Here is a 14,878-nt window from a genome sequence, read left to right as displayed (position 1 = left end):
AAAGCAGAACTTCTAGGCACTTGGCGTTATAAACAAATGTTCTGTGATTGTCTCTTATCTTTGTAGATGTTGGAAACATTCTATCATCCATGCAAAGGAAACATTATTGTTACCTCTGGCAGTTAATAATGGAAAATGACAGTTTTTATAAACACTGCAATGCCTAGATAAAAGGGTGGGACTGTGTTTTAGGAGGAGGATATTTTATTGTACAATTTTACAGGAGTTGAAGTATACAGTAGTACCTGTACACTATGTTGGCACCATTTATATTACATTTTAGTGGTATAAAACTAGCTTGTTTCTTGCTAGTACCATACCAATAAAACAGTTTTAAATTTGGTTTAGACAGTCTTGTATTTTATTTACAGCGCCAGCCTCCTTTGGTGGTGAATGAACTATTTGAAGACATTAAAGATGGAGTGATGCTGCTTGCCCTGCTTGAGGTTCTGTCAGGACAAAAACTAGTAAGTTCAATTGTATAATGCGGAACCATTTGTTTTAAGTTAATCATGCAAATACACTGGGAACGATTTGCTGAAACTACAGTATATCAACACCATCTGACATTTATACATTCACAATTAGTCAATGTTTCAAGGCACTTGACAAAACATTAAAAAAAAAAAAAAAAACTTTTAAAAATGTTGTTTCCATCTGGGGCCCAGTTATATTCCCTTCAAGCGATAAGCCTTTACATGCATTCAAGATGTCCTACAAGTGATATTAAAACAAAATATCATTTCTGAGGGGCAGAAAATCATAATGTTGCCACTAAAGGCCATCGTATTCTATGTATTTCAATCAAACTGCCATTTATTGCTCGGCCTTCTTTATGATACAGTTCACATTGCAAACTTTGATGTTGTTTTATCGTTTTAGCCTTGCGAGCAGGGCCGGCAGATGAGACGGATACATTGGGTGTCCAACATTGGCACAGCTCTGAAGTTTCTGGAGGGCAGACGGGTAACACTTTTTTATTTTGTGTTAACAAGAAACGCATACAGCGGGTTATAATATTATAGAATTTAAGTTTAAGGGTCTGTACGATATAACACTTATTGCAAAGAAAGATCACCCATCAATAAAGCTATGAAATGGAAGTGTTTGTACTTTTTGACTATAGTGGCATTAAACTTGTACTGTATGGATCTTGTGTTTTTGTATCACATCTCTTCTATTGATCCTTGGGAATTAAGGTATGTACTACTCTGCACAGTTGTCACATGGTTTAGGCTCCTTGTAAAACTGTAGAACATCTTATAAATCTTCATGAAGAAATATTTCCTTATGGATGCCCTGGAGATCACCTCTTCAGACTCCATGAAAGGCAAGTTTAAACACAATGCACTAACCAGCCCAACACAGTGCAATTTAAGAAATACAGCTCCTGGTTCTATGCTGACACATAATTAAGGAAACGATTTTGCCACTGTGATTTTTAGTACATTTCACAGGCGAGTTGCAGGAAAAAAAAAAAAAAAATCACGGAAATGTCATGGAAAGGCCACCAAATAATGTAGGTTTAGCTACATAACATACACAGGAGCTTTTAAAAAGTACACAAAAAAACACAAATATAAAAAGACTATTGTTTTTGACTGCTGACAAGTTTAAATGTTACTTTAGAGTACAAAACTTAGTTAAAGGTCCTTTCACACCAACGTAACATTCTTCTTTTTTTTTTTAAATACTGTACGATGCAGGCTTTCACACCGGCTGCGCAGCGAAACAGACGGTGTCTGAAATAGACTGTGTTCCTATATCTATGGGCGCATCCAACGTAAATGTGCATATATATATATATATATATATATATATATACAAAATCAGCATGTCAAATAATTGTTTTATTACTGTGTTCAAAATGAAACTATATATTTTTTCTTCAATAATAAGAACGAGACATTTAAATTGGTTGTTTCTGAGTAGCCTACAGACCACTGCCCCTTTAAAAATAAAAAAATAAAAAAAACAGAGAGTTGAAAGGACAAATCACACAGGCAGCACCGTGTCCAAGAAACGGGGCATCACAAAGATCAGAAAAAAAGACCAGAAACAGATACACCTCTCGTTTTATCTACAGTTTGCAGGAAATAAAAAAAGATGTTCAACGGCAATATAAAGTGTTTTGTTTAGCAATGTTTAGTTTTAGAGAAAGTGAGTATTTATTTTCAACAGACTACTTGGTACACTATAGCTACATTGTATTAAAAAAAAAGTTCCAAGAAATTTCATTAATATTTTTTGAAGATGCAAGCCCAGTTATTTGTTTCAAAAAATACATTTACAAGCGCTGTATGTTAAGATCACAATTGAGAGTTTGCAATAACATACGATCTGTGTTCATTTACATGCTCGCACAGCTACAAAATACAAATCTCATTCGCTGATCTACATAGCTACACGTAAATGCTGTGTGCATACACATCCAAACAATTTAGATACTCGCATGTTTGTATTTTCAGTACATGACATACTGCATTTTAAAGGAAATAAAAGCAGTGCCTAACCAAATGTGTTTTTACATCCATTTCCATTATTCACGATTTCCATGACCTCCGTGGCCTCAGTGACAAAATCGTATCCTTACACATAATAATAAATTCCCTCACTCTTGTCCTTTACTGCAATTGAAATTCAAAGCCAATGCTTCCTAACTTCCGTTAGAGTTAACTGCACATGTCTGAAATTGTTGTGCTTTTCTGTGAGATTTTAATCCTGTCTGACTGGGTGACTGGAAGCAGATGATAGGATTGTTTTCACTCACTGGGGTTATCTGTTGGGCGGGATGTGAGGCCAGTGGCTTCCCAAAATAGTGGTTGTAATTTCCTGCCATTAGGGCACAGAACTGTCAGTCATTAACCTTCTACCTGTAACCTTTTTCTTTTGTCATGCTGTCTAAAGTCTGTATACAGAGGATCTCCGGTTAGTTTAAACTACTGACTTCACAACTTTACAGTGGCTTTTCTTTTCTTCCATAATTATATATATATATATATATATATATATATATATATATATATATATATATATATATATATATATATATATATATATATATAATGTACATATATAATAATAATAATAATAATTACAGTCAATTCTCGTTAAAACAAACTCAGATTAGACTCATTTTAGCAGTTACTTATTGGAAATTACTTCTTATAATATGAATTCACTTAACACAAATTTCCTGTTAGTGCAAATTATTTTGGAGCCGTCCCAGGGAAGAAAAATGTGAATAAAACTAAACGTCCAAGCCGCTGAGTGGAAAGGATATTAAGAAATGTATTAACTTGCATCTACATTATCCCCTCTGTAGTATATTTTAATGCTGTTTGGGGACTAGAGCCTATGATATATTTCGAGTTGCCATAGTTCTCACGCAAAAATGAATGAATAATGCACCACCGTACAAGAAAAGAAAATGTTGCTACAGATTTCAACATTCCCACGAACACTCTGTCAACCATTTTGAAAAAACAGGATACAATAATACAGGGTTATGAACAGCAAGTCGTCAATGTTTCTGATTTTCTCAATAACGCCTTGTCTTTGTGGTTTAAATATTTGATCAGAATGGGACATTATGATTTCAAGTACAGTTCATTTGTAATGTATTCTTTTTAAGTTAACTTAGACATATTTTCAATTAAACGCACAGTCCTTAAAAATGTATAATACTTTTAATAGTTCTGTAATTGAAATTAGATTTCAGTGTTACTGTAACTTTAATAAAAGCTGACGGTGTGCAGTTGGCTTTAGATTACTGATGATATGAATTACTGATAAGACCCTTTTTTTTTTTTTTTGCTGTTCCCTTGAAATTCGTATTAACGAAAATTGACTGTATTTGTATTATTGTTGTAACCAATTTTCATAAACATCATACAATACTAGAATGTGCTATTGTCAAAAAAAGTTATAGCCCCTTGCTGAATTGCCTAAGGAATGCTGGACTTTATTCCATCTACATTTTCTGAATATTTTTTAATTAGAGTGAACGGGCCCCTGCTGACTTTCCTCCTTAACTCTGCAGGAGTGCAAAGGTTATTGCAGAACTCCCTGTGGGTCCCCAGCTAACTGTCCACTTGGCATGAGTGACATTCAAACCACGTCTGCATGACTCATATTGCTTCCCAAACACCAGCTTTTACTAGGGGAGCCTCTGGGTTCCCCTCTTTTTTTTGTACCTGATTAACAATCAGGTACCATAGTTTAAACTTCATAGTGTTATACATGCCTTTTCCAGGTAAAACAATTTGATCTTATCTGAATGTTTGTGTGATGTGTTTTGCACAAAAAATGCCAAAAAAGTACTAAAAGTTATTTAAAGTGATAGACACAGGTCCAATACATCTTACATGTATTGTTATAACTCATATAGATTGAATACACCTGGTAAATGATGATAGAGGACATACATGTTATTAAACATGAGAAATGTAATATTCCAGAAATGAAGAATCTCATTATGTAAACTCTGATTTACTCTATGCAGGGTAGAAGTAACACAATGTAATGCTAGACTTAGAAAGAATATAAATAAATAATACTTTTTATGTCTGATTTACAGATCAAATTAGTCAACATAAACTCAACAGACATTGTTGACGGAAGACCATCAATAGTACTTGGTTTGATATGGACCATCATATTGTATTTCCAGGTAAATTATATCTCTCTGTGCTTACTATGTAATAAAAATTAGTCTAATTAGTTGTTTGTTACTTATATTAAGACTTAATTGTAAAGCTCTCTCTTTATAGATTTAATCAAATACTGCTTTTAATTTATTTTCCTTTTTCTGAATTATAATAATAAAACACAGTGAAAATGAACATCCAATTCCGATTCAAACGTCTGTTGTAAAATGTATCATAAAAGGAGTTTGCTTATTTAAATCAAATGTAAAATGTTGTCTGCCCCATTCCCTTTTTGGTGCTGCAGAGTTGAAGAAGTAATGTAGAATTCAGAAGTGATCAGTAGTTTATGGTGATGTACAGTTCTTGCAGAGAGAATTGCCTCCCTTAACTCCCAGTGTTTTCTGTTAACGATGTGTGTGTGTTCTTTTTCCTGCAGATTGAAGAACTGACCAGCAATCTACCCCTGCTGCAGTCCTTGTCTAGCAGCACCTCATCTGTGGACAGCATGGCCAGTTCTGAGACTGCAAGCCCACCTGTGAAAAGAAAAGTCATTACTAAGTTCCAAGGGACTGCCAAGAAGGCTCTGTTGAAATGGGTGCAATACACAGCCGCAAAGTAAGTTCTGTGCTCTTCATCTCTGGTTGTCTCGGTCATAGAATTGAACTGTTAGCCCATTACAGGAAGTTAAAAAAGTCAATCTGTCTACAGCGCTGACCTGTGTCTATGTTTCTTTTAAAGACGACTGGGGATCGAAGTGAAAGACTTTGGGAAGAGCTGGCGGAGTGGTGTTGTCTTTCATTCTGTGATCTACGCAATCCGCCCAGACCTGGTGGACATGGATAAAGTGAGGATGAAAACCAACAGAGAGAACCTTGAAGATGCCTTTACTATTGCTGAAAAGGATCTGGGAATCCCACGCCTGCTTGATCCTGAAGGTATGATTGTTATTGGATTAAATAACTCTTTTCAGGTACTTTACACTACAAACCGCCATTAAAATTCAGGCCATCACTATTCAGTGGAAAATGTCTATTGTAATCCCATATCTGTTTGTTATTCTTTTTTTTTTTTTTTAATTGGAGCAAGAATTCATATCTTGACTTTTTATTACTATAAATGGCTTTTAACCATAGTCAATTCTAAAGTGCCAGATCCTTCTTTTGCACTTAAACAATGATGTTGTTTGAAACATACTATTACGACTGAGGCACAAGGTTTAACTGTTATGATTGTCAGGTTGGGATGTGCAGATATGACATGCATGGGGAATATTTAAATAATCGATTAGAAAATAAGAGCAAAAATACACATTAATTAGTAATAGAGTAATTAGAATATGCATATAAGATGTCAATCAAAATCAAAAGAAAACAAGAAGTCATATATAAGCTCTAAATGATAGTGCCAGCAACAGCGAGAGTTATTTTGATTTGTCTTCCAGACGTGGACGTTGACAAGCCAGATGAGAAGTCTATCATGACATATATAGCTCAGTTCTTAAAGCACTATCCAGACCCCCATAAAACCGAGACGGACGGGCAAGGTGAAGAGGTAGGTTTCTTTACAGCTTGTTTAATAGACTATTTCTGAGCCTGATTTAGTGTAATTGATGTGGTATAATGAATAATACTAGAGTGGTTTTATTTACTGCTTGCTTAGACAGTCTAATAGGACATACTGCAATTTTATAGTTAATAAATTTTAACCCATTTCTGTCATTTTTTGCATATTTAGAGCAAGAAATGATTCTTCAACAATTGCATTATATAATAGTATAGTCTAACCTTGGTCTTACCAGAATGGCAACAAACAACTGAGCTAAAGGGATGGCTACATGTGCAAACGGCTTTCTAGATCATGATGTTGCTTCATCATTGCTTGTTTATGCTGCTTGGTGATGCTGATCATTACTTATTTTGACTATCTCTGGATAAACCTGGTATAATCAAAGTGCCTTTCTATACCACAGACACACAGTCCAATATGATAAGCAGCGGAAAAGAGGAAAATGGTGTCAAAAATAAAACAGATCGAGACACCTGTGCTATTAATAGGCCTTTTATTATGTAGCCATTTGTGTTTTATTTCAGTTAACATGTTACCATACATACTGACCCTGAGTCTCCATATTAATGATGTCATATCATTTTCTTATACGGTACTGTCAGTCTTCAAACTATATGTTATAAATCAAGTCATCATTATTCGCCATCTTTGAGCCAATCACAGTGCTCCGTTTCCATTTCTGTGTACAGAGATGCTTTGTCACAACACTGTAGAAAACCATACAGGTTCTCTGATTTAAGGTACTCAATTACAAAAAGGTTAACTAAAATATGGAGACACCTACTGAACATCCATTTTTATAACAACTGATAAATAATTGAGATTAATATAGATAATTCGACTTTTTTGGTTCTTTAAAAAAAATGTTATAACAATTTTTATATTTGGTTGCTGTAATTCTACATGGTCTTGTTGTGCTTAGATTTGCATTGGTAGCTGTTAACAAAACTGCTCGGCAGAGCCTCCCTGTATTGTAGACAGAACAGTGCTTGTGTGACGATTCAGTAAAACACAAAAGAATTACAGTAGTTCAATGTATAAACCTTAGGGATGAAAATAATTCTGGCATGTTTTACCTGTCTTGCGTAACATGTTTTTACTAGTCAATTACCAACAGTCTTTTAATGTCAGTGACACCATTTTATTATTTCAGTTTTGCATTTAAATGGGGACTGTAGGTAAATTAATGTTGTCGATAAATATGTGGCCATTTTTATGTCATCTGTCTACAACTAGTATTTCATTTGAAAAAAATGTGACATGATTTTAAAAAAATCAGCAACTCTTAGCGCCATGCAACATAATTGCACACGATTTTACATTTTCTGTTACCTCTGCACTTCATTAAAATGGGTTGTTCCAGCCTAAACAAGGAATCGTTTTAATCTTCACTTTTCTCCACCATTCTGCTGCGCCTCATACGCTTCTGCTGTTTTTCTGTCCATTGTCTGTTTTGTGCTGGTAGGAGCTACTTCGTTCCATTCCAACTTTTGCAATTTCTATTCCCAAGCTTCAGGTAAGGTGTGAAAGCTCAGAATCGAGCCCGTCTGTCATGCTGTGACGTGTCTGTCTGCAGTGCTGCTTGCTGACCATTTCCTTTTTTTGCACGTCTTTCTCTCAACTAATGTGTGTTCTGTGTTATGTTTGCATTCTACTTTGTGTCTTGCTTTCCTTGCCAGTTTGATCTTAGTCCTCGAGACATAGAGCAAATGCTAGTTATGTGCGACGGCATGTTTCGCAGGTAACTGATGTATCCAGGCACTTCTGAAATGACACAGATATAAAAATGTAAAACTGGGGCAAGCTGGTATTTTTATTTGCTTTTCATACAAGAAATAAACTGAAAAAAAAGGTTATAACATCCAGGCTTTAACAATAATACCAGATATAAGCCTGGAATATTGAGGAGGGTCCTGTAATACGTATACCACACTGTGGAACTGTTGATGGTCTCACTTACTGTGGGGAAAAAAGTTACTGCAGATAGGGAGTGTGTAATCACTGGTAATAAGTGGGTAGGGTACTTCATAGTTTCATTTCACCTCACTCTCCACCGTCTAATACTGGGTTTTACTGGAGGACAGGCTCTGAAAAAGAGCTCAATAGTATTAGATTGTTGATGCTATCCTCTTGGTGTCATACAAGTTGTTTTTTGTTTTCTGTACTTCAATGAACATGGAAACACACATGCTGGTTACTCAGATGGTTTATAAAAAACAAAATGGACAATTTCATCAACCTGGATTGTGTCAACCACCTATTAATAGGTGTGTGGTGAAATCCAAGGCAATTCTCCAGTGCTGTAAAATGTTCGAATAAAATCCAGGGGTGGCTAACGCTGACAGAGTATAAGTTCAGCAAATCAACACCCAAGTCAAGTAGACAAACATTTTGATTAACGGCTTTGTAAAAACTGTGGAAGGAATTAGCCAAAAAATTTTGTTTTATACATATTTCTTTACACATTAGCTTTATATCAGGAGCTATAGATGGTTAAAACAGCACAAGATGGGTTTTTATAAGCCATCAAAACCTCAAACGTCATCTAGAGGTATCTGACATATTTCACCCTTATAACTGGGAAATTACTATAGAATAGTACAGTTTAAGGGATTTAAATGAAGTGCCTTTTTGTGAATCTTGTAAGATAAATACCTGGTAATATTGAACAGGTGATCTAAGAAGGTCAGAACGTTTTCAGTTATTAATGGTATATTATTTAAAATAACACTTATTGCTGTTTGTTATACCACATGGGACTTTAAAATATTTAAAATTATTTCCCAGTGGTCTTTTTTATTTTTTTAAATCAACAGTGTGCTAAAATGACTAAGTTTGACCTATAATACAAGTAAAACAGTATTATAATTTAAACAGTGCTGCATTTTTATTTTATTGGAGTAACTCCCGAACAGTCTTTACAAAATTGACTATGCCTTTGTGTAGCTTGCAAGATCTGTGTTCTCTTGTATCTTGTGCATGAGGAATTGTTTTCCTAGAATATAAGAACGCTATAAAAGCCAACAAATATTAATGATTAATTCGAATAATACTAGACAAACAACATTAAAATGGTATTGAAAGATGTCTGCTTGTAGTGCTTCCCCCCAGTATTTAATGATTTTCAAACAGTTTAAGTACATAGTGATACAGGTGTGAATGTTGTAGGGTTCTGGTTGGTATGATTAGCCCTTAGCAATGTGTTCCTGTTTCTTGTCCCCTAGAAGGAGGACCGGCGGACGCTGAGAGAGGTCAAGGCCTGGCTGGAACAGTACGAAGGAGAGCTCAGCAGAGCACAGGTGTCTGAAGGAAGTCTGCAGGAGAAATACCAGGTGAGGCTGGTGGGGGAGAGGTCCTTAAATAGTCTTTGCTAGAATATTTGAACTGCAACTTCAATTTTTTGTAATACAGTGTCTGTAGAAAGCCTGGAATCATAGGCCAAATATTTAGAAAATCATGTTATTTACAAAGAAAGTCACACAGTGTTCAACCTCAGACATATGAGTCTGTCCAGGCCCTAAAGGTATGTTGGAGTATGATGGAAGAGACAGGGAGTGCTCTTCAAAAGCTTGTGGCCCCTAACTGCTGAAACCTTTTACTCAGTTTTACATTGCTATTAGATCCCATTATCCGTACAAATTTTAAATGAGAACATTAAACATTATATCTCAACTACTTCTTAAGTTGGGCTCGCTACTGTTCAGATATAAAGTTAGTTGTAAGTTCAAATTCATTACTTTGACAAGACATCTATAAAAGGGATATGCATTACTCTTTTTATTACTTATTTAATTTTAAGCTTGGCTAATCTCGTCGAAACATTTCATTGAATTTATTACGTTTCTTTGAATGTTTCTAAATTCAGCTTTATTGAGTGTTTAATAGTTAAAGGTGGGTATAACACTAATTGAATAAATAACCTAAATAACCAATACAAAATATGTATTAATTTTATAAATATGTAATGCTGACTGGCATGTACGTGTTATCTTGCATGCTATATGTATTTGTATTGAGAATTGCAAATTATGTTTCAGTTATTCAAGAGATTTAGAGTTCAGTATGAGATGAAAAAGAAGCATATTGAGGTATTGATCCAGCCTGTACAGAGAGAGGGGAAGCTGTCAGTGGATCAGGCCTTGGTGAAACAGGCATGGGAGAAAGCCACTGCCAGGGTAAGGACATGTCATATTGCCTTTCATTTTAAGGGTGAGGATTTTTTTTAAATTTTGTGTTATTTCAGATTTCATGTGATGCAATGCACTTGAATATAGGAGTTATTTTAAGGAACTGTTTTTTAATAGTGTGTTATGAACATTCTTATAAAGTAAGTTAAACAATGCTTTGACAAACAAGAATACACTGCAGATGTGATCTAATAAATTGAAATATGCATTAAAAACAGCTCTTAACAAAACATTCCTTTAAAAAGTCCTTAATGTTCTGTGAATCTGGGTCATTGTTTCTTAGTGCCTAGTATAAAATTAAACTAAGATACAGTGCATCAGTAGATACACTAATGTTTGTCCTCACTAAAAAGATTGATGATTTGGAAATTAATACAGCACATCTGCATGTACATGCTTGTGTTTACACTTTAGAATCTATTCTGCATTAGGCTGTATTTTAAAGCAAGTTTTGAAGGCAGATTTTCAGCAAGAAATAAAATAATGTTAAGGTATAACCAGCAAGAATCTTAAACCTGCAACTAATTGTTAATTTTGCAAGTTTTTTTTATACAGTTACAATCTTTTTATTCATGTAACCCAATGAAGAATCAAAACGTACCCTTCGCCAGGAAGAGAACAAATGACGTTTTGTTAATTGATGAGCTTTGCATTTTTCAGCAGTGCTTAACATTCTGCTGGGATGTGCCTCTTTACTAACTGTGTGAACATAGTCAAGACAACCCCCTTCCATCATTTGTTGTGAATATGTTTTGAAGAGATTCAAATGCTTTTACATCACATCTGAGCTCATTATCTCCTGTTAACATCACGTAACATCTCTGGTGCTTCCAAGGCATCAGGGTAATTGAAGTTCCTAAAGCAGTGTTTTGATCTTGTTTCTCAAGCTGTTAGAGTGGCATATTCAGCTTGATAAGTCTTTGCCTGGACCCCTGGGTGCAATTGGAGCCTGGCTGCACAGGGCAGAGGTGGCCCTGCAGGAGGACATTGCAGTTCAGCAGGCCCACGAGGAGACAGCTAACATTATCCACAGGAAACTCCAGCAACACAAGGTAAATCTATCATAGCTGTAATTCCCTGCATTTGCCTTTTAAATCAGCTTTATGGAAGTACATAAACCAATATTAGTGCTGCTGCAAGATCATAGCAGAAGGTATAGTACTTCATGATGAAAAAGTCATAAGGCATTCACTTGTGTATATCTTTGATGTGCAGAAGTTAGACATAACATAATATTTATATAGAATTGTGACAGGATGGCAAAGGGTTAAAGAGACTCAGAGACAGTAGCTGCGGGTTTAAGCGCTAGGGCGCACATTTATTAAACAAAAATTAATCAAAAACACTGCTCGCAGAGAAGAATAAACAGTGTAAATAAAACAAGTCATAAACACAAAACAATACTATGTCAGGCTGGGCATTCACCCTCATCCTCACCCTCACCCTCACCCTCACCCTCACCCTCTAGACATAAAACAAACAACACAGTGTTCACTCACCAACTCCCTCAAACAAAGGATTTTCTCCTCTTATATCCCATATGGCTGGAGCCTAATTAATCATCAATTATTCAATTAAGGCTCCAGCCAAATTCTCACATGTATTTGACAGGGATAGGAATTAACCCCACCCCTGTCAACCACCACCACCAACATACAAACAAAACACTATTTACAAGCAAGGCTCTGCCCTGCCACAAGAATATTTTCAACAAAGTCGTTTGCAGTCATCACATTTTGAAAAAGTCTATTTTACTTATAATTGCTTAATATTTAAAGTCTTTTAAGTGTAACACAAATATTCCAGTTCAGTTTAAGAAACAAACTTTGAGCATTTGTTGAAGTTTGGGACCAGGTATTGAGATTGATATATGGGAAACTAAAGGTTAGATGTATAAAAGTGTTGCGCCTGTCGCAATAGTCACAAACCCTCTTCGATTGAAATGAAGACCAAATTCTTGAGCTGCTGTCTGATTTAAAAGATGACCTGGAGCCTGTCACCCAGAGAAGCCATGCTATCCCTGCAGTGGTCAAACTATTGTCCACCCTGCATTATCTTGCCTCTGGGTCCTTTCAGGGGACTGGCAGCTGTTGCTGGCATTGCCCAGCCTGCTTTTTCTTGTGCGTTGCCAGTTGTGCTCAATGCATTTTTGAGGTGAACACCCAAATAACAATTTTTCCCTAAAAGCAGCGTATACTTACAAGCCTGAAATTTGTTTTCAATTTAAAATAATCTTTTATTTGCAGTGTACAATGCAGCAGCGTGGTTTATTTTGTGTTACCGGTAGCCTACAGACTAAAGTAAAAAGAAAGTGCGCTAGGTAGTCATTTGATTTTACTACTGTACTGTATACTGTACAGGCCTACTGGCAGATTTATATTTTTTCATTAAGTAATGTGTAGCCTATCCAAAACACATTAGTGTTATTTCAGCGCAATCATTTACATTTAAAATACATTGAGCACTATAAATGTATGTGTGCGATTGTATTGTATTTTTTATGTCATACAAACATGTTCAGTTTAGCGAAGGGCTTCTGTGTGGTTATGAAAAGCTTTTTGATAGAAACATATTTTTTATTTGGGGGTGAAGGTGGGGGTTCCACTATAGAATCTGTTGGGAATAAATTGGCTTTTATTATTTATTCGAAAACAAATGTTGCACAACTCTCACAATGCTAGAGATCGCGCTAAGTTGATGCAACACATATTTTAATTAGTATATTGTGGCTCTTGTCATTAACATATTTTCTCTTAGTACATACGACAAAATGTATACGTTGCAAATTGTCGCAATGAAAATGCAAATGAAAATGCAAAATGCAGGTATGCTTGCGCTGTGACTGGCCCATCCTAGTACATCTACCCCATAGTGCTTATTTAAATAGCTGGTTAATTTTAGAAATACTTAAACTTATTTCTGTATTTTCTGGTTTCACAGTTTTTCTTTTAGTATTTATAAATGTACCTGTATTGAGTGTTTTAAAGTTATGGACTTCCTGTTTCAGGAGGTGTTGAAAGGCCTGGAGGGGCAGAAGCAGCCATTCCTGCAGATCCACAGGTCTGGTTCAGTTAATGGAGTCCCGATCCCCCCAGAGCAGCTAGAAGACATGGCACAGAGGTGGGTTCTGCACAACTCCATAGTGACATGATACAACTTAATGATACCTTTCACATCTTCTAGTCCTGTTTCTAACTGATCATTCAATGCACTTTACATTCACCTGGAGGTATGACGGTGCTTAATTTGTACAGAGAGGTGCCAGGGCGCAAACAGTGACAATATTACCGTTCTTAAGAACTGCACATTCAAAATCATAACAAGTTTATTTGAAAGAGTACTAAACTGCTTGTGTTACAAGTTACAATCATGCATTCCACATCATATACAAAGTAGTAGTATGCGCAGAAAGAAAAATTAAAATCAACAGCAGGACAAAAAATAAAAAATAATTAGAGACTTCATTAGAGACTTCACGTTTATTTTTTTAGCCTCTGCTTCTCCAGCTACAGACCAATCCCCCTTATCTCAGGCTTGCCCTGTTGTCTTTGCCTGTGTCGAGACGCATCTCCTCTGTTATTTCATCCCAGCACACAAGCAACCGCAGAGCAACACTCCGCCTCCGCTCCCACGTTAAACAGCTGCCTTGTACCAAAAAACAACAGTAACGTCGCTGGCAGCGGACAGTCTCTCTTAGAGCTCAATTTTAAGAAAACGTTGGTGTATTATATTATTCGGGATTGTAAATGCTAAATTCTTAAACAGCATGCGTTTGAGAGTAAAACACGGTATGAGATTTTTAAACTTTCATAACGTAAGAGGTGCCGGTGCTTTGCCTCGTCAAGCCCAGAGGAAGCCCCGGCACAAATTAAGCACTGGGAAGTGACCCAGAAGTTTCCTTAGTGTGCCGGTACTAGCTGAGAGTTTTCACGCTGACATAAGATATCTAGCAGTTACACTCAGCCACACATGTACTCCATGCAGAGCTCACCTTCAAAAGTGAGAATTTTGAGAATAACCCCAATGAAGGTGGTTGAATGTGGGAATAGTCAGGCAGTCTTCATCTGGGATTAGTCAGATGGAAGTAAATTACAAGTGGTCTGTATAAACTAATTGAATACAGTTGTTTTATGACACAAATTTGAAACTGATCATTTTGTTAATGTTTTCAACAGATTTCACTTTGTAGCTTCAACGGCGCAAATCCATTTGATTAAACTAGAATTCTGGGAACTGAAGTATCGCCTGCTGGCTTTTCTGATGCTTGCAGAATCAAAACTGAAATCCTGGATCATCAAGTATGGAAGAAGAGAGTCAGTGGAGCTACTGCTGCAAAACTACATTGTAAGCAACAAATTAAGTATCTCTTTTTTTTTTTTTTTTTTTTTTTTTTGCGCCCTAGGCAGCAGCCAATGTCTCCCACCCCTAGCACCGGCCCTGATTTCAGTAATTTCACAACAGACTTCACTGAATACT

At 36.0% G+C, this 14,878-nt stretch overlaps 1 protein-coding gene across 9 annotated transcripts in view; it reads left to right on the top strand.

Moving 5' to 3' along the window:
• LOC117402844 (nesprin-1-like) overlaps positions 1-14,878 on the top strand; it is a 194,828-nt gene that overhangs the window by 38,011 nt on the left and 141,939 nt on the right. For all 9 annotated transcript variants that reach the window (XM_059024130.1, XM_059024134.1, XM_059024133.1 and 6 more), the window contains 11 exons: positions 372-467; positions 883-966; positions 4,580-4,672; positions 5,086-5,264; positions 5,388-5,584; positions 6,091-6,200; positions 9,440-9,547; positions 10,253-10,390; positions 11,290-11,454; positions 13,410-13,522; positions 14,578-14,746. In XM_059024130.1, the coding sequence (XP_058880113.1) occupies positions 372-467; positions 883-966; positions 4,580-4,672; positions 5,086-5,264; positions 5,388-5,584; positions 6,091-6,200; positions 9,440-9,547; positions 10,253-10,390; positions 11,290-11,454; positions 13,410-13,522; positions 14,578-14,746 (1,452 nt within the window). The remainder of the gene's footprint in view (positions 1-371; positions 468-882; positions 967-4,579; positions 4,673-5,085; positions 5,265-5,387; positions 5,585-6,090; positions 6,201-9,439; positions 9,548-10,252; positions 10,391-11,289; positions 11,455-13,409; positions 13,523-14,577; positions 14,747-14,878) is intronic.

This window comes from Acipenser ruthenus, chromosome 5 (genome assembly GCF_902713425.1).
Source record: "Acipenser ruthenus chromosome 5, fAciRut3.2 maternal haplotype, whole genome shotgun sequence".
NCBI classification, from domain to species: Eukaryota; Metazoa; Chordata; class Actinopteri; order Acipenseriformes; family Acipenseridae; genus Acipenser; species Acipenser ruthenus.
Note: the sequence above shows the minus strand (reverse complement) of the source record. Positions and strands in the feature narration are given on the sequence as shown.